The sequence below is a fragment of the Psittacula echo genome (genome assembly GCF_963264785.1).
Source record: "Psittacula echo genome assembly, chromosome: 5".
In the NCBI taxonomy this organism is placed as follows: domain Eukaryota; kingdom Metazoa; phylum Chordata; class Aves; order Psittaciformes; family Psittacidae; genus Psittacula; species Psittacula echo.
This window is the reverse complement of record NC_137739.1, coordinates 1,909,278-1,937,127: the sequence shown is the minus strand read 5'-3', so window position 1 is coordinate 1,937,127 and position 27,850 is coordinate 1,909,278. Positions and strand designations below refer to the sequence as shown.

The 27,850-nt window shown below is 46.1% G+C and overlaps 1 protein-coding gene across 1 annotated transcript in view; it reads left to right on the top strand.

Annotated features, from left to right (window-relative positions):
* The window catches only part of LMF1 (lipase maturation factor 1), a gene marked incomplete at both ends in the record, with an annotated part of 185,806 nt that overhangs the window by 20,341 nt on the left and 137,615 nt on the right, over positions 1-27,850 (top strand). The window contains one exon of the mRNA XM_080619377.1: positions 4,199-4,209. Within this exon, the coding sequence (XP_080475503.1) occupies positions 4,199-4,209 (11 nt within the window). The remainder of the gene's footprint in view (positions 1-4,198; positions 4,210-27,850) is intronic.

Here is a 27,850-nt window from a genome sequence, read left to right as displayed (position 1 = left end):
AGGTCTGCTCAGGCACCTTTCCCAGCACCATGTGCAAACCGAGGAGCAAACCTCATCCTCGAGCACTCTCTTTTTTTTAATGTTATCCCTGTGCCTTCCATTTAAATGTGGATGTTGTAATTACAGAGCGCTGAATCCCAGTTTTTAGAGATCTGTGACCACAATAAAGTGAATCCAGAAACCAGACGAGTGGTTTCATTTACTCCCATTCTAGCTTATTTCCTCCCCCCGCGACCGCTGTGCAATGCTAAAGGCTTGGCAGCAACTGAAACCAGCTGTCAGAAATGTTTCTTCCCCCCACACTTTTAAGTTAATGATGTTCTGAAATTAATGGTGCACTCGACTAATTCTGTCATCTCATTTTGATGGACTCCCAGTCTCTTGGAAGTGAGGTTTGCCAACTGGCTTCTCTCTTTGAGGCAGTGTGCTTAGGAAGTGGATCCCAGGTGCCAGGTACTGTACATGTATATACACACACAGGGAAAATATGGGGTTTTTCTTGTCCTCAGTGTTTACAGCTTTAATTTAGTTGGTATATTGTGGTTCACCAAACAAGCTTTCAGGCACGTAAACCAGCAACTTTTAGGAGCATCACGTGCAGTGCAGCAGTGGATGAGGTTTTGCATGTCTCAGAGCTGGGGATATTGTGTCTGGTTGTCACATTGGGCTGGAACTGGGTCTGGCTCCATGCTGGGCAGAGAAGAGGGAAGAAAGTGGCCTGTTGTGGTGAAAAGCTGAAGGAGCTGAGTTTGATTAGTTGAGAGAAAGGAAAACTCAAGGCCAGGTTGGATGGGGCTTGGAGCAACCTGCTCTAGTGGAAGGCATCCCTGCTCGTGGCAGGGAGTTGAAACTGGATGAGCTTTAAGGTCCCTTCCAGTCCAAACTATTCCATGAAAACTGGGAAAGGAGGCAAAGATCTTGAAGTGTGTGAAAGCAGCAGAGAGGATGGGAATAAGCTGTTCTCCATGTTCGCTGTCTTCACGTGGATAGGATAAGCTGCTGTTGGCTTATGTGGTGGAAAGGAAGATACAGGTTAGATGTGAGGAAAAGCCTTCTAAATGTGCATATGAAGGAACCAACATTGGGCTGAATGCCTGGAGGGGGAGGTGGAGTTTCCATCGAAGCTTAGACAGGCATCTGTCAGCGGTGATCCTCACAGAGTCAGTCCTGTCTTGGGGCACATGGATTTTCCATGTTTTCTATAATTCCATGGATTAGCCCATTTTTTTCTCCCTTAATCCAATGCCTGGATTTATGGCAGGCAGCTCATCCAGCTTTCCCTGTTACTGAAATGTTGGTGCTACCCAAATACCTTTTCCCCCGTCCCAAGTTATGCAGCCTAGACGGTAAGATTCATAATGGAGTTGAAAGTTGACATCTGGGTTCACTTTCCATAGAGGATGTTCTCCATGGAGAACAGTGAGAGAAGCTGTTAACACCAGCTGCAGATTAGGGATGCAGCAGGGAATTATCCTGCCTGTGGAAATCAATTTGGTTGCAAGGAAGGTCCCTTCCAACCCAAACTATTCTGTTATTCTATGATCTTGTAGTGTTGGGCACTGCTGGGATGTGAACGATGGGTAGAACTGGTTTTTGGGTTATAAATACAGATGTATTTTCTCAGTAAGCATCAAGAGATGTAAAGGCAAGAGTGCCTCTCTATGTTCTAATACTATTTCTAATAGATTTTATGTGGAATTTTGTCCTGTTTTACAGCCTTACAAGAGGAGTCCCTGTCCCAGACAACACTTGTGTTGAATTATCTGTGCAGCTATGGGGAAGGAATGTAAATTCATTGGGCAAGTCTGGCTGATCTGCCCTAAGCAAATAGAAACCATCATCCTGCATGCTCTGCAGGCAGAAAAACCATGAAGTTACAGAGAAAAGGGGGTGTTTCTGGTTGGGTTGGGAGCTCCCTGTTTGCACAGTGGTGGCCTGGGAAGCTCTTGCAGAGCGATGTCTTCAAACCTGTGTTGTCTTCTCCCTGCTGCCTCCACCACGGGCACGGGTGATGCAGTGTGTTTTCATCAGGAGTGATGGAGTTTAATGTAGTTTGAGCTATGTTTTCCTATCAGTTTTTGCTTTCCAGGAATAGACTTGAGCTAGAATTAATCAGCATGACAATGTGGTGAAAACAATTTAACCCAAGTATTAATGATGTTTATGATTGTCAGCTGATACTTGGAGTCTTTTGAAGCATGACAGGAAGTTTGCCTCTAATGCCAAGCCACGGCTAATGACATTGTTCCTCTGACCAGGAAACAGAAATGACAATCACCTTTTAATTTGATTTAGACAATCCAAATGGAATATACTTTGAAATTACAACATTTCTGAGATTGGCAATGTGCAGATCTGTTGAAATTTGCCCAAACCCCCCAAAACCTTCAAAATCAAATCCATGTTTTTACTTGTTATTATTTGTTGGTAACATTCCAAATGCTAAAACAGGGAGTAGGAAAACCATCGGTTTTTATTAATAAACACTTCTGAGTACTCTGTATAAGCAAGGAAGAGGATGTTGAAAAGGAGTAATGGTAATTGGGTTCCAAACTACAACCTGAAGTCTGCAGGAATTGGGTACCTGCCTGTTTGTACCTATTAAATCCCCCCCAAAAAAATCCCTACAAGAAGCCCTGCTGCTTTTATGTATTTGGAGTGGGCCATTTGGTTTGGTTTCCTTGGCATTTGTATCGCAAGCTTCTTCAGAGAAATAAATTCACAAGTGCTTGCCTGTCATCACATGACAAGTTATGGAGCCGGGATTGATGTAATCAGCAACAGACACACGTCAGAAAACTTAATGTGCTTCAGAAGAATACAATATTTGATTAATTCCTCATTTTGTGTTTGTCTCTGTGTGTGTGTGTTTTAAATGAGCCTCAGGGGGTTCTTAACTTCTGCCAAGAAAGAAGAATAATTCGTACAAGTTTATGTTTAACTGCACCACAAGTGTGGTGGAGCACAGCAAAGTTAGGTTGCCCTTAATGACAGATATCTTTATAAAGAGCTGCTTTTATTAAGCAAGTTAAAACTTATTGTGCATTTTAAAGTTACTGCTCTCTCTTCATCAGTAGCCCCACATGAAATTGTTGTTAAATATGTAGTAAAGCATTTCGATTGATGGATTTTAGAGCTACTCGAATTCCATGCACACCTATTTGGGGTATTTTGGGTATTTTCAATAAGAGCAAATCTTTAAAAGCCTGGGGTGTTTTTTGGTTTGGGTTCTGGTTGTTTCAGGGTGGTTTTGGTTAATGTAATCCAATATGCTGCAGATACAAATAATAAAGCTGTGATATGGGATTGAAGCCATAATGAGAGTAAATACAAGCTGTCTGTTGAAGAACAGCATCTTAAAACTTGTTAACCTTTGAGGTTTACATGTTACTGGAACTGGTAGTCCAATGGTTTATAGCTACTGGTTGTAGCTAAGCTAAAGGTAATTTCAGTGAAAGGCAAGTTAAATGATGTAGTAGATTGTGGCAAAACTTCACATGGCAATACTACAGTAAGTGTGTATCAGGGATCTTCCTGTGGCACTGAGGGTCAGTGAGCCCCAGTACATAGCACTCAGTAGCAGATGGCATGGTGCTAGGCTTCTCTGGCTTCAACAGGGAATGAAAACCCAATGGACAGTTCACCAGTGAGAAGTAAATTCTTGCTTCTCAGCAGCTTGGCTTCATCACCACAGATGTATGCCTTAACTTGGTGTTTATGACAGCTTCAGTTGTTGCTTTCTGCCTGGGAAGTGCTTAACATGCTTTGGAAACCATGGATGCCTAACGCTGCAGTGGCACCCAGTGAAGCTGCACTGGCAACTAGTTCTTGCTCAGAGGAGTGTCTCAAGTCAGAGCAGCCCTTTGTGCAGCCCAGGGTCTGTTGTGATTTGGGGCTCTTCTGGGTTAGCATCGGTATTGAAAGAAGGCTTGAACTCCAGTTGCTTGGAGTGCTAAATAACAGCTTAATTTGCCCAGAAACAAGGGAATTTTCTTTCACTGCCAGGTAGCAGCAATTTCCCATTTAGTACTGCGAGTTGCACATTATGGGGTTCCAGCGTGTTCCCGTGCTCTTGACAGATGTGTTTTGGAGCAGAATGTGTGAAGTTTGAAACAAAACTACCACGAGTTGTAGGTTCCTGCAGTTCCACAGCCAAGGCTTTAATTTATTTTTGCTTTTTCTTCATTTTGTTTTGCAGGTATTCCTTTGGTAAGTGAATAAAAGAGAACCAGTCTGCACTAGTAATGTATTGAGGCATTTGTGGGTATGTAGCCTTTACATTAACTTGCCTTCTCTGCCTTTCTCTGTCAAATGTTTGGTTTTCTGCCTTTCACTGCATTTCTTTCTGCCCATATGCCCTTAAGGAAAGGAAAACTGACGTGAATGCTGTAAATTGGGATTGAAGGAGACTTGGTGGAAGGGTTCTGTAAGTACAACAGCGTTGTTTGGAGGGTGGCATTAAAGATGAATAGGTAAATAAAGCAACCAAGCAAAGCAGGGTCTGAAGGATGTCTCCTGTGAAGGAACCTGTTCTTCCCAAATTCCAGTTCCCTTGCCACTGGTGATTTGTATGAACATCAAGAAGCTTTTACTTGTATCATCTACTTTTCCACTAGCATGAGGTGCAGATACTACTCCCTTGGAGGTCTGGAAGGTTGATTCCTGGTTTGTACAGGTTGGGGTTTTTTCAGCATTAAGTGTTCCAACCCATAGCTGATATCTAACTGGAACGTTAGAAATCCTGGTAGAAGATGTTCCTCTCTGAGGAAATGTTAGGAAAACTGCTGGTGGTGGTCTGATTTTCTGGGAAGAAATTTGGTTATTCTGATGTAAGGCACAAGAATAAAGTCCATTCGTGCCTGTGTGTTGTGGAGGCTTGCAAAAGTAGTGACTGAGCATCCTCACCCTTCTCTCCTGGTCTAGTGGAAGGTGTCCCTGCCCAGGGCAAGGGGATTTGAACTGGATGAGCTTTAAGGTCTTTTCCAACCCAAACCATTCAATGATTCTCCTTCATGGAATTGCATGTCTCCTTGTTTACCAATTGTTGTAATCAGTTTAAGTGATTGAGCTGGTTTATTGTACCTTGTGCTTCACCAAGTGCGTAAGCAGAGGAGTATGGAGACTTGTTTCCACTCTTCTGTGGTTTAGATGATACTTTCACATTGGATGTGGGTGTTTTAATCAGTTGGACTTTACAGCATGAATCCAGACTTTTGTTGGGTTAGTGAGGATGCCTGTCTTAGTTTTAACTCAAGCTGCTCATCTTCTGTATGTGTGTTACTCTCTCACTGATGGTTGTAGAAAAGCTGCTTTTTGCAAGTGGTGTTTTATCTTTCTTTGGCTTTTCTTTATGTCCCAACTGGATAGTCACCCTATGAGGATTACTGAAGTCCTTTGTACGCAGTAGGGTCTCTCCCTCCCTTGTTTTTGGCTTAAGGGCTACTTCTGAATAAGATGAATGAGATGTAAATCTTGAGTTACTTTTGTTAGAATACAGGAAAACCACAATATTTTTGTTATAATATAGCTGAAACAACAACATTGTCATCCATTGCTGTTGAAGTCCATTAAATATTGCTGAGCACTGGAAGCCTTATTCTTTGGTAGCGTGTACTTCAAAGCAAGAGCTTTAAAAAAAGAATTATTCCTGGAGAGATCTTTGTAAATGCTGACTGTTTCCTATTCCCCTCCAGGAAGTGTGCTCTTTTTGATGCATCTTAGCATGGATTTTGGTAGCCTCTATTAAAACTGCAGGCTGTCCCTATGAATTTTAAAGAACTCGGGAGTCTGGAAATAACAACAAGCTGTTAGGGCAAATGGGATCAGCCGGAATTGCCACAGGTTTTGCTCTTTGCTCTTACTCCTGTCAGGTAACAGTTATTAAACCCACTCCTCACTTCAGGGAATGAGCTGTGAAGCAGCCGTGCAAGAGCTTGCACAGTGCAAAGCACAGGCCACGATGGACTGGTATCTCTGAGGGGTGGAGAGGTGCTCGGCCATACAGATCCTGGCATGGTGTCAGCCTGGGGTTAGAGCTGTGCTGAAATTAGCTGAGCTCTGATAACTTCTGGGCTTTATTTATTGTTATTTGGGTGTAAATTTGGCTTTAGATGTAGTGCGGTTTGTTCCAGCAAGCGTGTGGTGGGTTTATATGACGTCCCTCCATGTAAATAGGCACAGCTCAGGTGGGTGACATTCCCTGATGGCAGATTTGATGGCTTCTTCTCCTCCCTGCTTTTGGCAGGGCAGTGCTCCTGTTGTTGAGTGTGGTCTGTGCTCTAGAGGGACTGCTTATTGGCCAGAGTGATTTGCTTCTTCTTAGCTGAGCTGAGGCTGTGGGAGATGGATGGATGGATGGATTGGATGGATGGATGTGCTGCCTCTCCAGTGGAGCACACCTTCAGAGCCAGCAGCCAGGCAGCTCCCAGAGAGGTGACCTTTTGTGGCAACTTCATCCCAAGCCTAAATCTCCCCCCTGGCCCTCCTTGTTGGATCCTCTGTCTAGGTGCCTCGATGACCTGTGTGTGCTACCATGAGCCAGCTGGCCTTGGTCCTGGATCAGCTCCAGGAATGGCAGGTCTCCCTCTCTCTGAAGGCTGCAGCTGTGGTGCTGGGACTAGAAGGAACCAGCAAGGTTAACTTGGTGTTTTGTCCTTCTTTAAAATGAAGGACATTTTTCTCCAGGCTCAGAATGAGACCAGAGCTGTTTCAGCAGATTTGTGGTGTTGACAGCCTGGCTTGTTTCTGACCCTTGCTGAGCGAGGATGTGCAGGAGAGAAGAAGTTGCTGATGATGCTTCTGTCTGAGATACCCCAGTGGAAGCCTGATTTAATGGTGATTTATTATCTCTGTTCTAGCAGAGGCTTTGAGAAGATGATGCTCTTTTATAGGCTTTCTTTTCTTCTTTCTTCTGTTCTGCCTTATTATTGTGTTAAGTAGCCCCAGATACTCAGAAGATGGTTTGCTGGCCCTGAATCTGTCTTGAGATACTGGTCAAATGAGATAGCAGCAGGGAGCTAAGCAGAGCTGCAGGGAAGCTGCAATGATCATATGAGTTGTAATGGACAGTCACATCCCTCTGGAGAGGAAAATTCCAGGTGTGAGGTGGGAAAATGACGTAACTGTCCTGGGAGATCCTGACTCCACGTCGTCACCTCCGTGGCCATCGGATACCTCTTGGAGCAGCAATTTGGATTCCCAGCAGAAAAGACAGAAATGCATCTGTTTACTTTTTGGCTATCTATGGGATCATTAAACAGGATTGAGGATGGAGAAGCAGCTGATCTGATTTGACTCTTGATGCACAAACGTGTCCTGTTTGGAGCCAAAGCAAATGTTTCCTTGGGGATGGTTCCAGTGTGCACGCTTTGCAGGCCAACTCTATGGCTAGAATTGAAGCCTGTTTTAAAAGGAAGAGCTTTTTTTTCTTCTTCTTATGGTAAATTCTCTTGTTAATTTTGGTATGGAGGGAAGACAATCACTGAAGGTTGAATTTAACTTGTTTCTTTCCCATTATCTGTAAACATGGAATAAGCAAATAATTTGGTTCCTATCCTGCCTGCCCCCAAATTTTATATTGCATCTATTATCTTAGAATTTAAGCTGAAATGTGTTTTGATTAGAATTAGAATAAAAAGTTGAGAGCCGAGTGTGTGTGATTCTCCATCACTTGTTAAACCCTCACTCTTTACTTCAATGCAAATTGTTCCACGGAGGCTTTTCTTTTAAAAGGTCTTCAGGGATCCTGAATTTTAGATGTGCATTGACATAAAATGCAATGTTAGAGTGCACAGCTGGGGTTCTTGCTTTTGCTGTGCGAGATTGAGATGTCTCTGCTCTGTGAGTGAACGTTTCCAAGGAAGGAGGGAAGTTCGCACACGAGTTGCACTATACTAGTGAGCAGCGTGGCTGTCACGGGAGGAAATGAGGGTAAGTTGAAATGACTGAGGTCAGACTTCACTAGTGCAGGTCCAAAAGTGAACTGAGGTGTCTGGGCTCACACATTGATTCCTACAGACCATCCGCACTGGTGGTGGGGCTCAGGTTGCCCAAGTACAAGAGGATTCAGTGGCCCAGCTTTGCTTTACACATGGCAGCACCCAAGTGTCACACAAGCACCCGGTGGCACTTGTCACTCCAGGAGCTTGCTGTGCAGATGACATAGGGGGAGATATCGGCAGCAGGACATGGAGCATGGGCTGGTCTTATTCCTGGAGCACTTGGTTCTGCTCACAGCAGGAGATGATGGAGCCATAGCGTGAGTGACCCTGCGAGCCCTTGGGAATCCCTGCAGGGTTGAACACCCAGATGGCCGAAGGCTGCTCTTTCTTCATCCTCCTCCCATGCTGAGATGGGAGGGACAGGGCTGCTGCTGCCCGATGGTTCCTGTTCCTGGCTAATATTGTGATCTGCTGCTCCTATTTCTCGTGTAAGAGTGGGAAACTTTTCTCTCTGTCTTATTAAATCTATTTTTCAAGCTGTCACTTAACCAGGTCTAGTGACAGAGTCGGATGTTTATGTGGCCCTGGACACTTGAACTCTGGTGTTTTCAATCACAACAGCACCTTTTGCCAGCCGTTCTGAATTAAATACTCCTCGTGACCTTTTACCCTTGCCGCTCTTAAATTCATGCTTTAAAAACAGCTTAATGAGGGGTTTACTGGCCCAATTGGAAGTTTTTATTAAAACCTATTAGTGTGCTGGAGTAGCCTGCCTGAAGGAAACGATTAGCCCAAAGCAACTAAACTCGGAGCTGGCCCTTAGCCACACCAGGTTTTCTCTAAACTGTTTCCAGACCCACGTTAACCCTAACACTGCAGCTTGCATGGTATTCATATCCTCTGCTTTAATTTATAGCTTGTCTCATTCTCTCCCCAGCCTTTCTCCATGTTCACGAAAGCATTTTGTTTTAATGTAATTAGACCTGCGTTAAAGGGCAACATGCCTTCAGTCAGGCCTGACTGGTTTGAGAACCTCAATTAAGTGGAAGTGTTCCCCCAAAGTCCTCTGTTGATGCTGCTTGGGGAAGGAGCTGCCCTATGGACAAGGTGTGGAGCCCCCTCGGACAAAGCCGCGATGGTCCTGGGGTCCTGGTTAAGCTTCCTGTGAGGAGCATCCCAGCATGGACTTGGTGAGGCAGCTGCATTGGTGAAGCACACTGGGGTTTGAAATGAAGCTGTGTTTTCTGTGTTGACAGCCTGAGTTGGGGTTGTTCAGCCTGGGGAAGAGAAGGCTCTGGGGAGACTTTAGAGCAGCTCCCAGTGCCTAAAGGGGCCAACAGGAAATCCGGAGAGGGGCTTTTGGCATGCAGGAATAAAACAAGGGGGAATGGGTTCAAACTGACACAGGACATTTAGATTTAAATTAGCCATTAGGAGGAAATTCTTCCCTGTGAGGGTGCTGAGGCGCTGGCACAGGGTGCCCAGAGAAGCTGTGGCTGCCCCATCCCTGGCAGTGTTCAAGGCCAGGTTGGACACAGGGGCTTGGAACAACCTGCTCTAGTGGAAGGTGTCCCTGCCCGTGGCAGGGGTTGGAGCTGAATGAGCTTTAAGGTGCCTTTGAACCCAAATCAGTTTGGGATTCTGTGATCTGGGTGACACAAACCTTGGACTAATGTGCAGGAGCGGGATGGAAATCCCAGCTGGTTTCTGCCACTAACCTCCAGCTGGATCTTGGTTTGTTTGCCCTATGTCTGCGTTTTACATTCAAAACTGGGCCAGTGGTTTTTACCCATCTTAAAATAAACTCGACAGCGCTACTGAAGCCCTGTAGCCATTATCTTTGTGATCTTGTGCTCTTGTCTCCATGCAGCCAAGAAAAGCAGGCCAGAGCTCCAACTTGTTAAGAAAATTGCTGTAGTGAGCCCCATGCCTCAAAAGTGCTGAGTAACTATCAGCTTTGTACGTATTCCCTCCCTATCCAAGGGCCTGGCTGCTTGTCCAGGCTTTCTGTGATACCACAAGGTCTTGGGAATATGTAATATATTTGTGTATGTGTATATATGTATTTGGTACAGCAGTTGGCCTGTTTGTAGATGTCTGCAACTACTGAACTGAAGGCATGTAATAGTACAAAACATGAAAGCTGTATTTAAGGTTTTGCTGGGGGTGTTCTTTGTTGTCTGGCTGTGGAAACCACTGTCCATGTGTTAATGGTTCATCCCTAAATTAATGATACATCACCCAGGGAATCACTGCAGTATGTATTGAATGCACTTGTCAGGCTTTATGGCTTTTGTTGTAACCTATAATCAGAGAAGGCAATCCGAAGAGCGAGACATGGACTGTCACTTGGAAGAGTGAGAAGGATGCCAGATTCTCCCATAATAAGATTACAGACAGTGAATATCAGAATTAATAGAAATAAAACAGGGAGTTGCCAATGTACCAAGTGGTTGCTGTTGAAGTGACGAAGCTTTATGTTCTGAAGGACATTTTGAGCATCATAAAGCACAAACCAGTTGGTCCCTCTCCACACCATGCGTTCCCCAAGTGTCACCTCCTGTCTTTATTTTCCCTAGCATATGGATGCACCAACCTCGGGAGGTATCTTTTAGAAAGAGTGTTTAAGGAAAAATCTGCCATTAAAGTTATTACTGTGAAGTAGCACCTTTGATTGCGGCAATTATGCAAATGGGTTTAAGGGATAAAATACTTCTTAACAAGGATGGGTGTAAATGGTGGTGCTGGAACAAGCACATCACTTCTTCAAACAGCATCTTTCCATGCAAGTGACTTTGTTTCAGCTGTTTGCCACGTTGCCTGGACATTGACCTGTGTAAGTGATGAGCAGCCTGCGGATGTGTTTCTATTTTCACTTAATACAGGAATGCAAGTGGGTGGAATGGGAATGCTGGTCTTGCAGAAACTGGGAAACCCTTTCCCTAAGCAGATTGTTTCTCCACAGCTCTTGTGACTGACTTTTGTCCTAATCTTTGTAAAAAGGAAACAAACAGAAATGCATTTTGCAGGCAGAGATTTGCCTCAGGAAAAGGCCAGTTGGATTTGGTGACTTGCAGGAGCTCCTTGGTTAAGGCTCTTGCCTTAATGTGTTGGCATTGAGTTAAATGAAATTTCCTCCAGGATTAGTTTTAAAGCAGAGATGTTGGATCCTTGTCTCTCATCATTTGGAAAAGTGTTGACCACAGTAAGAAGGCAAGAGTCTGTTGTGAGAGATTTAGCTCAAATTCCAGAGGTATTTCCTATTTCAGAGGAGGCCATGGAGATGCTGTGAGGGCTGGAGCAGCTCTGCTCTGGAGCCAGGCTGACAGAGCTGGGCTGGGTCAGCCTGGACAAGAGAAGGCTCCTTAAGGGGAGACCTGAGAGCAGCTCCAGTGCCTACAAGAAACTACACTGTGGGTCAGTGATGATTCTATGAATAATGACACTCTGGTTATTCCTGCAGTATTTGTCCATTGTCAGAAATGCCCAGAGTCAGGACGCTCAGGCACACCTGGATCTGGAGGACCCAGACCTGGAAATGAAGCGCAGGAAGCTCAATACACCTCAAAAATGGGAGACAGTGAGGGGTTTTTTTTCTGATTTTTAGTGAAAAAGACAAGTTGGGGAAGATCCAGTGAAAACAACGGATGAGCTCCATGGCAGTGTTGGCTTCAACAGACTGACACTTCTCAGCAAGGCGCTGTTTAAACTCGCTGTGCTATCGCCAGGCTTTTGATGGGAGGAGGATGAGAGATGGGCAGCGTTGTCTTCAAGGCATGCTTCCATCCAAAGTTCAGGTCTGGCATGGGAGAACAAGTCTTATTTTTATTTTCCTCTTTTTCTGAAGTTAAATAAACCTTGATGTGCAGAATAACCCCTGAATAACAATAATAAACTGAAGGACATCCAAGGAACTGCTGGCTTTTTTATTTTCCATTAACCACACTGTCATTTCTAACGTGTATCTGATTTATCTATGGCTGGTTAACCATTCCTATGCCCTTTTTCTGACCTGATATATATCACATAAAAGTTTTATGGCAGTAATTTATAGAGGATGATTGCAGCTCTGAATGTACAGGTTTGGAGCAGTGTTCTTCTTGAGGACGGTGAGTCTTGTTGGGTGTTCCTGAGGGTATATGATAGAGTTAGGAATTAAAGAGTTGAGGTCTCAGGACTTGGCATCTGTGCAGCAAAAGGAAGTTTTGTGTGGAGCTCTGAGGAAAGTTATTGGAGTATAAGCCCTTTTTAAGGAATCCAACTCATATCAGGGTATTGTTTGCCCTTCCTTTATTCTGGGTTTGATCTGGAGTGTGAAAGTTTGAGTAGAAGTCCAAGAGTTAGGATGCTTTCCATGAGGAATGTTTGATGAGCAGAGATGCACTGCAGCTTGGGTCAGGTTAAAGGATTGAGATCTTCCGTCTTTTTTAATCGTAGGATTTAACGAGCTCTTTGTCTGGAGGATCAGCAGCAGATCTGCCTGTACTCTGAATGTCTGTGCAGAATCCCAACTGCTCGAAGGCAAATGTGGAGGGAGCACTAACCATTGGAAATGACATTTTGGAAGGAGAAGGAACAGTGCAGTATTCCTGCCCATTTGTAGCTGGTACTAACTATTTTTTGGCCGTGCATTAAAAGCCAGCATTAATCCACTGACTTGGATAAAGGGCTTGTTTCAGGACACGTGTGCCAGGACGTTCTCATCTATTACTGTCTCCTTTTCCTTGCTGGGAGGAGGAGTGGTGTGGGGTTTTGTTTTTCCACCTTTAAAGTGATCGTCTGCAGGGTATTTATCTGACTGCTTGATGCTGCTGAGGGCTGAAGAGGTTGATGTCCTTATGCTGGCGCAGGCCATTTTTGAAGCCTGGGTTTCTTCACGAGGCTCGATTTTGAAGTTAATTTCATTTGCTGTGTTCTCTCCACAGTTAAAGGCTGGTAGAAATACTGACGTTGGGTAATGGAGTGAGAGCCAGAGGTCGAGTTTGATCATCCTCTAAGTGCTGGACTCCTTGATCTGCCTGGAGCAGGGAACAAGCTGTCACTCCTCACTGTCTTTGCAGAACTTGATGCACAAGTGACTGCCCACATGAATGGAGCCATCTGTGGATTTCTTGTTCAAGTTCCTTTGTCCTAAAATGTTGGTTCCTTGAAATGGAGATTGCGGGAGTGCACTGGGTTGAACAGATTTCTGCATCAGAGAAGTCAAGTTAGCGTTTTGAAATCACTGCAGCTCTTTCTGTTGGGCTGTTTTTAAATGAGAAAAGCAGTGTGAGGCAGCTCAGAGAGGTTTAATGTATAGAAATTTAGACATCAGCTGCATGGCTCATAACAAGAAGTGTTTGTGCATGTGAGAACATGGAATTCTGCAGCACCTCAAAGCTGAATGAAGATCGGATCTGTAGGTTATTAACAACCAGAGATACTGCATTTCCCTGCCTCTCCCTGGATTTGAATGTGAGCAAATGGACTGAGTTGTAGAACCCCAGACTGGTCTGGGTTGGAAGGGACCTTAAAGCTCATCCAGCTCCAACCCCTGTCACAGGCAGGGACACCTTCCACTGGAGCAGCTTGCTCCAAGCCCCGTCCAACCTGGCCTTGTGTGCTGAGTCGTATCTCGGATGCTGCATCAGGGAGCACAGCCCTGGGAGCTGCCAGTTTTCTTACTGTCCCCAAAGCATCTTGTTTGACTGTCAGGAATTTCCTGTGGTAACTGGGAGTTGAAATACCTGGGGCTTATATGATTTGTGGGCATCTTTGCACAGAAGGCAAATCTGATGCCTCTGCTTCCTACACAGCCCCGTGTGCTTCATCACTGCTGTAGTGGGATGCCTTTATTTTCCTACATCCTGTCCCAGCACTTGAGTATTGCAGATTCATGTTATCGTGTTTGATTTAAGGAGAATGCCACCTAGCCAAAAACTTCCCACCGCCTCCTCGCTGTATCCACCATATTCCCTTAAACACTTAAAAAATGGGATTCATTTATTTATTTTTAGTCCAGAGAAATAATTTTCTCATGGCTTTCTTTTCCGTTTGGAAGCTGGGTGAAACCGCAGTGTTAAGCCATCCTCTTCCCAGTCATTTATAGGAAGTGAGCGTGAGCCAAGGTACATATTTTATGTTAGTCAAAAGAGATAAGTGTCAGGATTTCAAAGTAAATTCCACCCTCCGGTTTCCAGTGCTGAAATCTCTGCTGTACCTTGGCTCTCGTGCCGTGATTCAGAACAGTTGGTGCTTTTATTGCAATTCTCTTGTGATTTCATTTTCTTTTGGGGGCAATGCCCAAAGAGAAGGCTCTGGGGAGACCTTAGAGCAGCTCCAGTGCCTAAAGTGGCTACAGGAAACCTGGGGAGGGGCTTGGGACAAGGGCCTGTAGGGACAGGCCAAGGGGAATGGCTTTAACCTGCCAGAGGGGAGACTGAGATGAGCTCTTAGGCAGAAGCTCTTCCCTGTGAGGGTGCTGAGGCGCTGGCCCAGGGTGCCCAGAGAAGCTGTGGCTGCCCCATCCCTGGCAGTGTTCAAGGCCAGGTTGGACACAGGGGCTTGGAGCAAGCTGCTCCAGTGGAAGGGGTCCCTGCCCGTGGCAGGGGTTGGAGCTGAAGGAGCTTTAAGGTCCCTTCCATCTAAGCCGGTCTGTGATAATCCCTGTAGGAGAACTCTTGAATTGCAGGAAAACTGAAGGTAGGGAAGCCGGAGAGGGTGCTGGCTGGGCTGGGAAGAGGAAGGTGTGTGATGCTGTGCTTTATTGTCTTGGAAATCAGAGAAGTGGCTCCTCTCCTTGCTCAGCAGAAGGATTAATGCCTGAAGGAGGTGGTGTCTGTCCCCAGGGGCATGTACCTGTTACGGAAGTGGACAGGCTGCATTACTGGTGGGGCTGGAGATGGTGCCACTTGCCTGGTCCGTGTTAACTGCATCTTCCACGTCCTGTTTCCCATGACATCAGGTAGGGGTAAGCCTTTCCCAATGGTGCTTCCAGGCCTTTATGTAAAGCTGCTACATAAGAGCCAGAGGTTGCTGCTCGGTTAAGGCACAGTGCCTAAAATAACAGCGTTTTAGTGGTGGGATTTTGATCTCTATCCTATGCTTTCAGGCTATTAGGTGATTAAACCACCATTAGAAGCAGACTAAACAGCTCCGGGTTTTAGCGGAGCAGGTAGCTGAGGTGTGGAGGTTTATGAGGTTACTTCTGTCTTGAGTTACCATTTATCATGAGCATTTATGAGGGAGGAGATCCGGGGTGATCTTCTGTTTTGTTTCATTCTTGTCTGAGCCATGTTGGGTCGTGTCCGATGCAGCGACTAACCTCGAGCTTGGCTGGAAGAGCTGCGGGATGGAGCCCTTTGTTGCTGTGCGTAGGAAGGACAAGGAATCCCGAGCGGCTGGCTGTGGTTTTAGCTGTGCAGCCTCAGCCTCTCAGCACGGATTGCTCAACCTCCCTGGAGCTGCCTCCGGGCTGGCCTGGGCTCCGACCTGCCTGCCCAAGCCCACGCTGGGATGGCTTCCAGGGATGGGTGGGAAACAGCAAAGGCAGGAATAGGTCCTGCTGCTGTGCAGATAAGGGGTTTCTCCCTCTGCAAAGGAGGTGTTGGGGCTAGCACGGGGTGACAGCACTTGCTCACAGTGAAGATCTGCCTGGGAGCTGAGCGTTGGTTCCAAGGGGAAAAGTCATCCTGTAGTTCCCCAAGATAGGGTGGTACTTTTGTGTGGAAAGGGTGAAAGGAGAACAAAGATGATCCCCCCACCAAAAGCAGCAAGGTGGGTAATAAGCCGTGCAGTAAGTAAGCAGTGAGCAACCTGGGTGCAGGGTAGGGAGGAGACATCAGGAAGGCTCCTCTAGGGGAAAGCAGCAATGGAAAGGGTCAAGGATGAAGGATAGAAAGCAATGGGGAGACGGCTCTTGTGCCTTGTTTGGGAATGCTGAGGTAATGGTGGTGTTTCTGAGCAGGGAGCTGGAGCGTGTGGCCGAGCTCTGATCCCCTGTGTGATGTCTCTGCTCGGCCTCACAGCTGCAGGAGAGATGCTGTCAGTGACAGCACCGGGTGGCTGTAGCTATGGAACAGCCATTCGCTGTCACCCGCTGCCATGGGGCAAAAGGGGCTTCATCTCTGCCTTTTAACGCAGTTTGGTAAACATGAGATTCCGGGTGTTGATCTGGAATAGCATCCGTGCATTGGATCTGCCCAGCTGGTCTGGGGTGTCTTGCCAGGAGGAGAGCAGAGCGCAGAGCCAGCATCATCGGGCTGCTCTGCTCCGGTGGAGACAGCGCTGGAGGGATGGGGAAGGGCAGTGAGGGGAGGGAGATGCCAGGGAGGTGTCCGAGGGGATAATGCAGAGCTTCATCTATTCTGCCCGTTGTTAAACTTCAAAATGCCACTGTTTGTCCTCTGTATTTAACTGATAAATATATTCCATTCTCATTTACTTGGCTGTCTTCTTAATATGACCTCTTCTGGCTCTTTCAGCTTTTCAAACAGACGTGCCTGATAACTAACAGCCAGGGAGAGGAGAAGGAAGCACTTTCAAGTTGAGATTCTGTGCTTTAGATTCAGCTTTAAAGCTGAGCTCCAGAAAATCCAGCTAAAGGAATTGGTGTTCACATGGAAATGCATGTGCCTTCATCCAGAGGAGGTTACCTGGTGCCTGCGAAGTGCCCAGGTATGATGCTGGAGCTGAGCTATTGGGAATGGTCCCAGGGCCGCGATTCCTCCAGGCTCTGGCACAGGTCGGCATCACCCTGCACTGATTTCCACACTCATGTGGATCTGTGGGCACAGCACAGAGATCTTTGTCCTAAAAGGCTCCAGCATTTACAGCTGTGTTGGTTGTAGAGCCCTTGGGAAGGGAGCTGGAAGGCTTTCAGTGCTAAGAGCTGTCTTCTTGCCTGTGCTCTTGCTGCAGAGTGGGTGAGGTTCAAACCAAAGTGTCATTTGGTCTTTAAAACCTACCCCAGATAGAAAGCAAAACTAAATCCACATCCTCAGGGCTTTCTGGTGGGCTGCTGGGCCTTGTGATCAGGGCTGCAGCTCCTGTGTTGTGATACAGCACGGCTCGCTGGGTAAACTCCTTGCTCCCGTGCTGCAGTGCTACGTCAGCCCTGCAGTGATTTTCTTGATGTATTTTAAAAGCAAGCAGCTCAATGCATAGATCTCCAACTACAGGGATATAGGGAGCTCCGGGATCTGCACAGTGAAAATGGAATATCGATAGTTAAGCGGGGGAATTTGGCCAAGACTTTCTGGCACACAGCTTGGACAGTTAGAATAACTTATGGTAATGTTTTTCCATCTGTTTGTTATTGTTAGATATGAAGCACTGAGGTTGTGCAGTCTTACCTTTCGGATTTATGTCCAGAAGAAATCACTGTACCTTTTCATGGAATACCTTTAAACTCTTAACTTATGGTTACAAACAGCATTTTGGACTTCTCCTTTGTTGAATTGAATGCAAAACCTCCTGACAAGTGCCACTCTTTAAGGGTCAGCACTTTCTCTTCGGAAAATTATCCTGTACATTAATATCTTTCCCAAGTGATTTACTTCACTTCTAAATCCCGGGTTGCCAGCAGCTTCTTTTCCTGCTTGGGTTGTATATGAAAGAAAGTAGCTGGGTTTGCAGTTGTGTCCCTGCTTCAGAAAGCCATGACCTGTGCACACATGGAAGGCAAAACAGGCTGTATTTGTACCAGCAGCAGGTCGAAAACTGCTGTGAACTAAAGGTTCATGTGATTGCCAAAAGTAACTCCTGCTGCTGACAGCCACTGCCTTGAGCATGGCGTTTGTCACACATCACTTTGGATCACCCTCTGGGGACCCCCCTGTAATGGCAATAGCTCCACAGACCACCAGGCATCACCAGAGATTCCAGGTAATTGCTGAGAACTCCTCTCTGCAGATGCGTCGGTTGGAAGAGGATCTGGGCTCTTCTTTTGGAACAGAGCACTTCTTCACTGCTTTAGGTCAGGTTTGCTGTGCTCTGTTCTCTTTATTTCAACATTTCTAGAGACCTTAAAACCTGCTTTATCTTTGATATCTGTACTTCTCGTTTAGGACATTGTGTCACGCTAAAACGCTATTGATCCCTTTTCAATGGCTTTCTACACCGAGCAATGCATTTATTGTAGTATCAAAGGAAGAAGAGTAGTTTTTGTATAGAGGAGTGGTTTTGTGTGTGTAAGTTCACTGCACATGGTACCATTTAAAATGTGCCTGGTTTATAGAGTAATTATTTGAACAAATAACACAGGTATTTTAGGATTGCTTCTGGTTCCCTTACCATGTTTCACATGATTTTAAGACACTTTTGCTCTCTTCCACCCAGGGCTTTATTGGTGTGAGCGTAGCCCGGCCTCAGGTGGATGATAAATCACCAGGGTAAGCGGGGCTGGTGTTCAGGCTACCTTCACACGTGTTTCCAGTTTGGGAATCTCAGCCCCCAGCTTTACTGACAAGTTTCCCATTAATGATTGAAAGCTCACATCAAAGCCGGGGCAGTGCTTTCTATTGATGAAAAAGAATGCATTCTTTGAGGGACTGTTTTAGAGGTGTTTCCATTCACTTGCATTAGGGCAGGCTGTTTTCCCCTGCTTTGGGGTATGGATAACCATTTGTATGGAAACTCCCCAAGTGGTCCCTGCTATTCTGCATTTCCAGGTTGGCTTCACATTGCCGAACGGTTAAGGAACGACGCGCTCCCTTGCTGGATCTCTCTGTTCTGGGGCACATGCGTTTTCAGCCTGAATTAATAGCACCGGAGAGTGAGGACAGAAAAGCCAGTGATTAATTCATACGGTTCGTTTTAGGCACTGAAGTCATTTGGATTTCTTACAGCGGGGAGAGCCGAGCGGGTGTACGAGTCTTGTGGTCTTGGGACATATGTGAATAGCTGTTTAATATCAGTTGTCACTATCCCGGGTGAGTTTTATTCATGTGGTTGATTTCAGTGGTTTATATAAGAATGTAGAAAGCTGCTTCTTCAAATGAGAAGCAAGAATTCTTAATGACACGGTACAGAATATCCTCACCAGTGAATTTGATGTCACACGCATGGGAAAGCCACCACCCAGGTTGCCGGCAGGAGAACTGTGGCTGCTCGTAGGGGCAGAGGAAAATCTTGCTCTATGTTGTGTTATCATCAAACCACTGAGTCCTTCCAATTGGCAGCTCCTCGGCACAACTCAGGGAATGGTAATATTTATGGGAAAACGCGATGATTTTCTTCTCTCCTCCTTTCTTTACCAGGAAGGCTTCATGGCATTCGCAGCTGCGCTGTGTAAGGGCATCGTTTGGGGGTGCTGTTGGTAGATGTTTGCTGGAATGCCCAACCTGTATCTTGTCTTCAGAAAGCCGTGACCTGCATCAGGTCTGTGACCAGAGGTTGCACGAGCATCAGGACATCTTTGCTGATAAACTGGCTGTGCCAGCCCTTTGGGTTTTCACCTAAGGGATGGGGTGTGCAAATCCAACCAGCCCATGAGTGGTGGCCGGGCCATGGTCAACTGGGTTCCTCTTCACAACAAAGCAGCATGAAGGCTGCTACATCTTTAGGAATCTATACTGAATGTCTGTGGTCACAAGCAGAACAAAAGCTGCTCTATTTATAGTCTGGAGAAGAGAAGGCTCAGGGGGACCTTATTGCTCTCTACATCTACCTGAAAGGAGGATGGAGTGATGTGGGTTGGTCTCCCAAGGAACAAGGGATGGGACAAGAGGAAACGGCCTCAGGCTGCACCAGGGCAGGTTTAGATGGAGCTGAGGAACAATTCCTGCCCCAGAGGGTGCTCAGGCATTGGAACGGGCTGCCCAGGGCAGGGCTGGAGTCACCGTCCCTGCAAGTGTTCACACACCGTGGAGACGAGGCCTCAGTGCCATGGGTTAGGGGTGGCCTTGGCAGTATCACAGTATCACAGTATCACAGTATGTTAGAGATTGGAAGGGACCTCAAAAGATCATCTAGTCCAATCCCCCTGCCAGAGCAGGAACACCTAAATAAGGTTACACAGGAATGTGTCCAGGCGGGTTTTGAATGTCTCCAGAGAAGGAGACTCCACAACCCCCCTGGGCAGCCTGTTCCTATGTTCTGTCACCCTCACTGAGAAGAAGTTTCTTCTCAAGTTTAAGTGGAACCTCTTGTGTTCCAGTTTATACCCATTACCCCTTGTCTTATCATTGTTAGCCATTGAGAAGAGCCTGGCTCCATCCTCATGACACTCCCCCTTTATATATTTATATACACTAATAAGGTCCCCCCGCAGTCTCCTCTTCTCCAAACTATAGAGACCCAGCTCCCTCCGCCTTTCCTCATAAGAAGGCAGTGCTGGGAGCGGTTGGACTGGGTGAGCTTAAAGGGCTTTTTCAGCCTGGTTCATTCTATAATTTTATGATTCTATAAAAATTCCTGCCTTGAACATCCCCAAGAACACCTTTGCCATTGGTTTCAGTTTTGCAGCAGAAGCAATCAGTGGTAAATGTGTGCCAGGAGCTCTAGGAAGTAGAGAAAGGGCTGATGGTTTAAAAAATGCTTTCCTGGACCCAAAAGCCGTGCCAGCTGAGCTGTTGGACAATGCAGAATGAAAGACTGCATCCCGTGAGCGTGGTGGTGGAGCTGCTTGTTTGGTTGGGTTTGCTGTTATTGTGTTCTGGGGTTTTTTAATGATCTCCTGGCTAGAGGAAAGCTGAGGCTGGATTTAGGGTTGTCTTTTTATTGCTGTGTTTTGTTGCTGACTATGGGATGTGGACATGAATAAAAATAGAACTGTGAGGCTTAAAATATTAGCTGTTGCTTCATAATGTTGCTCTGTCTGGAGCTTCAGGGTTCCTCCATGGTTCTTTCTGGCCCTATAGAGCATAGAATTATGGAATGGTTTGGGATGGAAAGGACCTTAAAGCCACCCAGTTCCAACAGTTGCCCAGACCCTGCATCTGGAGGGGGTGACAGAAATAATTAGTGTCATTAATTCCTATCAAGGGAAATTGGTTTGATGGATGGGGCAGAAAACAAGAGAGGAAGAGCCCTGTGGTTCTAAACCTGCCGGTGCCACCGCTAATTCCTTCCTTCCTGCATCCCTTTGCTGCCTGATGTGGTGGTACCTGAAGTGCAATGCAAAGGCAATGGCATGGCCTGAAGCAGATTATGGAGGACCAGAGGCTTCTGACAGAGCATGCAGCACGTGTTTAGTCTTGTGTAGTCATTCCTGCGGAGGGCAATTACGTAGTTCCTTTGCCTTGGGTAAACACAGATTTCAGTGTGCACGAGTTTGAGGTGGATGTTGTAATTCAGGGAACATAGATCTGTGTTAATTCCCTTTCCAAGATTCTCTTGATCGCTCCCTTGATACTTCTCCCATCATATTATTCTCTTGACAGGTGAACGTGACAGCTCGGGGCTCTAGGGAACATTTCCTCCTGTCCCAGGTGAATTTGGGCTTGGAATCTGCATCAAAGGGGATAGCCAAGGACAGGTTGCAGAGCTGCTGTTTCTGTGGCAATGCGTGCACAGTGCAGGTGAAAGGGAAGATGAAACGTTTGCCCAGGACCATTTTAGGCACCAAACTTGCTGGTTTTAGGACCTGGATGTGCTGCTGCCCTCCTCTGCTACTAGGCACAGCCATGCATGTTTTACTCCCCTTCTTCCCTCATCTTTGTCCTTTGTGCATCTTTGTGGTGGAGTCCATCCTGCCACACATGATCCTCATCCCTATGTTCCTTGGACGGGAGACTCCCATTGCCCTCGCTGGGCTTTTGGCAAGACCCTTTCAAGGTGCATCAAGGTATGACCCATTTCGAGGCACAGGAAATAAAGGACCTAGAAATGGTAATTTATCCTGCCCTTCAGGCAAATGGCAGTTAAATATTTGGGATCTATTGATGCTAACCAGGATGTGTTGGTAGGTGCAGTTTCCGCTGCAGGGAAGCATGTTCCTATTTTCATCTCTATTTCCCCTCTCCAGGTTTCCTGCAGCCCCTTTAGGCATTGGAGCTGCTCTAAGTTCTCCCCTTCAGGAGCCTTCTCTTCTCCAGGCTGAACAAGCCCAGCTCCCTCAGCCTGGCTCCAGAGCAGAGCTGCTCCAGCCCTTGGAGCATCCTCATGGCCTCCCCTGCGCTCACTCAAGCAGGTCCGTGTCTCTCGTGTATTTCAGAGTCTCTTTTAAACCCCTCATAACCAGTTAAAACAACCAAACTGCAGCTGTCAAAATAAATAACGCTGCTTTGTGTTGCTTTAGCTTTCTGTTTTCTTACCACTCTGAAACTTGCTTATTCCTAAAAATGGAATCCACAGTGATTCTTCCAGTGCTGGTTCACATTAATGAGGGTCCCTGTCTCCAGCTCTTGCCAGTGTCTGAGATTTTCAGGTTTAGCGGTATCTATACATGTGGTGAGGAAACATAGTGAATGGCATCTTAATAGGAGCAATATTTAATGAATGTCGTATGTGGCTGTTTCTCAACATAAACCTGATTTATATTTACCCTTTTTTATCATCTCAAGTCTGAATTTCTATTTCAGATGCATATTATAGTTGGGTATTTACCCCTGGTATTTTGCAGGTTGTAAGCTTTGACATGGTGGAAGCTGCTCTGGGGCACCGCTGCGCATCCACATTTCATAGAGGGAGTAAAATGTTAGGACAGGCTGAGAAAAGAGCTTAAAGAAGTGACCTGAGATCTTAAGACTCTTGTTTCTCCCTCCTCTCTGTGTATCTTAGTCAAGACCAGTGAGTAATTTGATCATGGTGGGGAATTTCTGTAGTAGAGGGAAGAAAAGAGGCAAAATCAGGGCAATGTTTGGGGCTGGTTTATGGCAAGAAAAAAATAGATAAAACTTTGTGGCTTTTCCATGCTGTGCATTAATTGTGACTGTTTCTGGGGGATGAGGTGAAGAGGTCGTCATCTGAAACCTTGACATCAGGCCTGCAGCGTTTTACTTAGCTCTTCTCTGATGAAGATGGGTTTGGTTCGAGGTGGCTGAGCGCGACTCCTGCGCTTGCTGCATCCTCCTTCCCTCCCTGCCTTCGAAACCCATTAACAGATTGGTTTAAAGGTGTCCAAAGGACTCTTCGGCTCTTTCTCAAGATGAGTAATGATGGGAAGAACACCAGCTTTGACAGTGGGTGGGTTTGGTAAATTGTCCTTGGTACGTGGCAGCAGATTCACCGGGGAGGTTTAATGTTTCCTGCAGACTCATCTTAACAGCTGCCCACAGATCCATTTGCTGTAGCTGAAAATAATTATGTTGAAGTAGTTCTGATTTCTGTTACTGTTTACAGTTTTCAGCCCGTTATATGATGTTTTAGTTGCTCAAGCCCTGGATTAAATGATTGCTGATCTAGTTCATCTCTTTGTATCGACAGGGAGATTTCAGGACTCAGAAGACTTGGTGCATAGTTCAGGTCTCTGACCATCAGCAGTTCTGCCTGTTTGTTTGCTCATCTCTTTGTACTGTGCAGGGAGAGAACAACTTCCTAATGCAGTTGGCTTCTTGGCATTCATCCTGTAATTGCCAAAAAACTGTTGCTTCCTCCTACGTATCCATCAGGTCCTTTAAAAATCAGATGGGTTTTGAAAGCAGCTTTTTGATTTCCTGAGTTCCGCGTTTGGTCTCCTTTCCCCCTGCTCCCTCTTTCTTCCTTTGTTCCGGGAGGTTAAAGCTGTGGGTGTTGAGGTCCCATTAGTCATTTTGGTCACTTCTGACCTCATCAGGTTGAAAAATGCCTGCATGAAACCATTCCTGAGTTACAGCAGATTTACATCACCAGAGCTTCGTTAGTCAGTTGAGTTAGTGGTGTAGCTGAGTCCTGTTTAATTCGGCTGGGATGGAGGGGATGTCCTAAAGGACACAGCAATGGCCATTTTCTTATTTAACTGTAATCCCCCAAGCCAGCTTTTACTCCAGACAGAGAAAATCCCCTTTTGGAATCAGAAAATTCCTATTATAGGTACTGCAGTGGTTTTTCTCATGCTGTCTTGTGTAAATAGTATCCTGCTTTTTTTAGTTGGTTGGTTGTGGGTTATATTAAGGTTTTGAGTGTAAAAGATGGTTCAGGAATGTAACCGAAAGCAACATGTGTGGGTTAAAATAGTTTCTGGTGTTTGCCACTGCTGAAGGAAATGGGCATCTGATGATGGGTGGTGGGACCGTGACCATGGCTGATGTCATTGGTAAGAACAGCCCATTTAAAACCAACATGCAAAGTTGTGCTCTCCTTCTCTAGAACTTCTTTGTAGGACCTGTAGTATTTCCTCTTCTGCACTAGGATGGCCTTTCACATTCAACCTGTAAGTTGGCCATAACCTGCTCATGGTCTTCTCATGTATTACCTTTGATATTACACCTTTATTATCACTCCTGTGATCCTTTGGGGCATTGGATGGGGGTATCTGCCTTGAGGTTAATCAACTATGCAGCCTTTTTTTCCCTATTCAGTATAGATATAAACTGGCCTTTTAAAGGCACTATGTTCAGGAAAAATTTGGGAAGGCAGAGATTTTACATGGGAGGCCCACTTCAAACTGATGGGGAAGCCTGATGAAGGAGTCATCCCTCGGTGAGCATTTATCATCATCTGCAAATGTTGATGCTAAAACACGTGCTTGCATGAGGCTAAAATGTGATCTCTCCAGGGCACTGGAAACCTCACATGATACAGCAGGGAAAAACTTGACTAATATGCTTTTTATTTCAAGGCTTGCTTTCTGTCTGCTGGCAAAAGAGCTTGCCAGGTGCCTTCATGGTATTGGGTTTAATTTGTTCTTGCTTCAAGTGGATGAGTGGGGAAGGAGAGTCTAGAAATGGTGAAGAAAGGGGGCTGGTTGAGCTGTTAGGCTCAATGTTGCCATGCTACCCATGTTAACAGCTGCTTATGGTTTCTTAAGCTGCCAAAGCAGCCTGAAGAGAGATTTAACACCCAACAGACACCTGTTTTTAGCAATTTAGCTCTGCAGGCACATGGCACCGTGCTGCAGGGGTCCTGTCCATAAAGAGCAGATAAAATGTGTTCAGCAGGTTGCTTGAAAAGGTGGGAATTTGCTGGCTTTCTGCTTCATTGTAGGGTTTTTTTGGTGGAGAGTAAGGAGGAAAAGCCCAGGAAGAGGGAATGTAACCTGGAAGGGATGGGCACCAAAGGGATTCTTTGGTATTTCAGACTCAGCTCTGTCTTCCAAAGCCCTTGGTGTCTTTCTCTCAGACAAAGGACCCTTGGTTGCAGTTTCCTCCTGAGGTTCAGAGTGGGAATAAGCTGCCGCTTCTTCCAGATGCTTGGAGGCTCCTGTTGTGTCTCTGACAGAGTCCGTGTGCAGCAAGGCCAAGTTGGAAGATGATGTTCCCAGGAGTTTTAGCCCCAGAGAGGTGTCAGAGGCTCCATTGCCTGATCCCAGCAGGACCATGAGTTTCCTGGGTGAACATTTGTGCTTGTTTCCATTGGTTTTCTCCCTGCCTCTTCTCTTGGTGCAGTTTATGTCCTGTGGCCACCAAAGCCAAGCAGAATATCCCTGGAGTAGCTTTATGTGAGGTGAATTTTGGGCTTCTCCAGTCACATAGCAGGAATGTGTATAACAACTCCTGATTCCTAATCAAACCCTGACTGTTCTGGTTTGGTAGGTAAGGGTCCAGACTTTGCCTTTGTTTTCCTTTGGGAATATTCTGGTTTTGCTTGTTTTCTTTTAAGCCAAACCCTCCTTACTCTGTGCACTTGGTTGTGCCATCGTAAATTGTTTTCATAGGAGCAGCATGGGTTTCCAGAGAGAAAACTCATCAGAAGACTGTAACTGGCTTTTAGCTGGATCATGGACTTCAAAGTGGCTGGTACAGAAAGGGTAATTGGAAAGAAAATCAGTTCCAGGTTAGAATTCCTTGTCCCAGGAACCCGAGTTCCTTAGTGATGATGCATATTTTCCCTTTTGTTTTCCTCATGCCTTGGGAACCTGGCAGTAGATGGTCTCTGCTGGTATTCGCAGTGTACACCTGAACCTCCGCACAGGGGAATGGAGGAATCCTGGCACTGGATCCAAACCAGTGATCCATCAAGACTTGCTTCCAGCAGTACAGAGCCATGAGAACAGAGAGCTCTGCAGGTGATCGGTTTTGCAGGGAAAGCTTCCCTCTGATGCTCCTGGCAGCGAGGGATTGTTCCCTGCCTTCAGGCTCTCTTGTGTCAAGCCTCTAAAGCTGCTTTCTTCTGCTGAGAACTGTCTGAGTGGGAACACGCTGCTTTGCCCTAACACAATGTGTACCACTAAATGGATCTGTCACCTGGTCATGGTGGTGTCACTTGTCTTTGGCCTCTCCCTTCATTCTGTTCATGTTTCTGTTCCACATCTTATTTCAGTCAGTCCCTTTCATCACTTCCCATTTCATTTATGAAGTTCTCAGTGTGACCCCTGGTCTGTGGGCTGTTACAGGATGCTCAGCTTTTGTTTTCTCCCCTATCTTTGTGGCCAGCCTAAACCCTGCTGATCTTTATCTGATGGGCACCGTTGACCTTACTCCTGATTATCTGTTAAAGGGAGGTGGAATGAATCCCCCACTGATGGAGGTGAGTCCAGAGGAACTGCTAAACCTGCTGTTGGGTTGCCTTAGGGCCCCAAACCACCTCAAAATGTGCCTGCAGGAGGATGGAGGGAGCCCCAGGAAGCCATCTCTAGGCTGTGACCCACTCCTGATGCTCACCAAGATCTGTGGCACAGGTCTTGAGGCTGTTGGCCATGTGAACATGTTGAGGGATGCCTTGAAGCATTGAGAAGCCCAGGAGGGCTTTGAGAAGCACATGAGGGACAGCACCAATGAGCAGCCATGCTAACGTGTTCTTGCCATGCTGGCCATGCTTGAGATGCTGGTGCCCGTAAGCTCATATGAAGACAAGTGGAATTATTTTCCTTACTTTAACCTGAGTAATTAAATCCAGTATCTCTGGATCCCTCAGAGTGACAGCCGCCCACAGAGCTAAAAACAGGAAATCCATTAACTCCAGGAGTTAAAGAAGAAAATAAAACCCCTCCCAATTGATTCCTCTGTCACTTCAAGTTCTGCATGGAAGGAGGGCTAATTTAACGCTGCATTAACTCACTGTTATCACCCTCCTGGTACCTAAGTAGTTTCTAATGACTACCCTGGAGAGCACTTGGAAGCTTTTAAAAGTTTTTATGCTAAATTATTATATTTTTATATTCTGTGTGGTTTATACTTGAAGAACAAAAGTTATCGATAACATTGCTCCAAACCTTCCAACAACACCAAGAACTCTTCTGTTGGCGCAGAAATGGGAGGTATTAGCAGCCTGTTCTCTCTTTGGTAAAAGAGGAGTTTGAAATCTTTACTATAGGTGGTGTTTGGGGAAAATGGACATGGCAGAGTTTGACTGTGGGAAGGTAGTTTGGATCTTGGGATTGTTGGTGCTTGGGGCAGCAGCGTGATCCGGGGTAAGAGTGGAGGAATGTTCAAAGTTAGGTTGGACACAGGGGCTTGGAGCAAGCTGCTCCAGTGGAAGGTGTCCCTGCCCGTGGCAGGGGTTGGAACTGGATGAGCTTTAAGGTCCCTTCCAGCCCAAACTATTATGTGATATGATACCGTCAGCCTTCCCCGCTGGCTGGTGCACCTGCCCTGGCTCCTGTCTTCAGCGCAGGGAAAACCCATCACGTTTCCACAGGGGGTAGCTGAGACGTGTGAAACCTCTGCGTGAAATCCAGACCCAGTTGAAACTGGTGATGATTTTGCCATGGGTTTTAGCATGGGCAGTATTTCACACTGGGGATAAAGGTGTTTCTGGTTAGCTGGCAGGCACAGTGTTTAACTTGAGAGAGGATGCATTAGCGAGACACCTCAAAACGATGTGGCTCGTTTTGGGACGGTTTGGAGCATTGCTTTCCTTTGAGGAAGTTGTTGCTATGGATGTTGAAAGTTGTAATGATTTACAGAGATTGG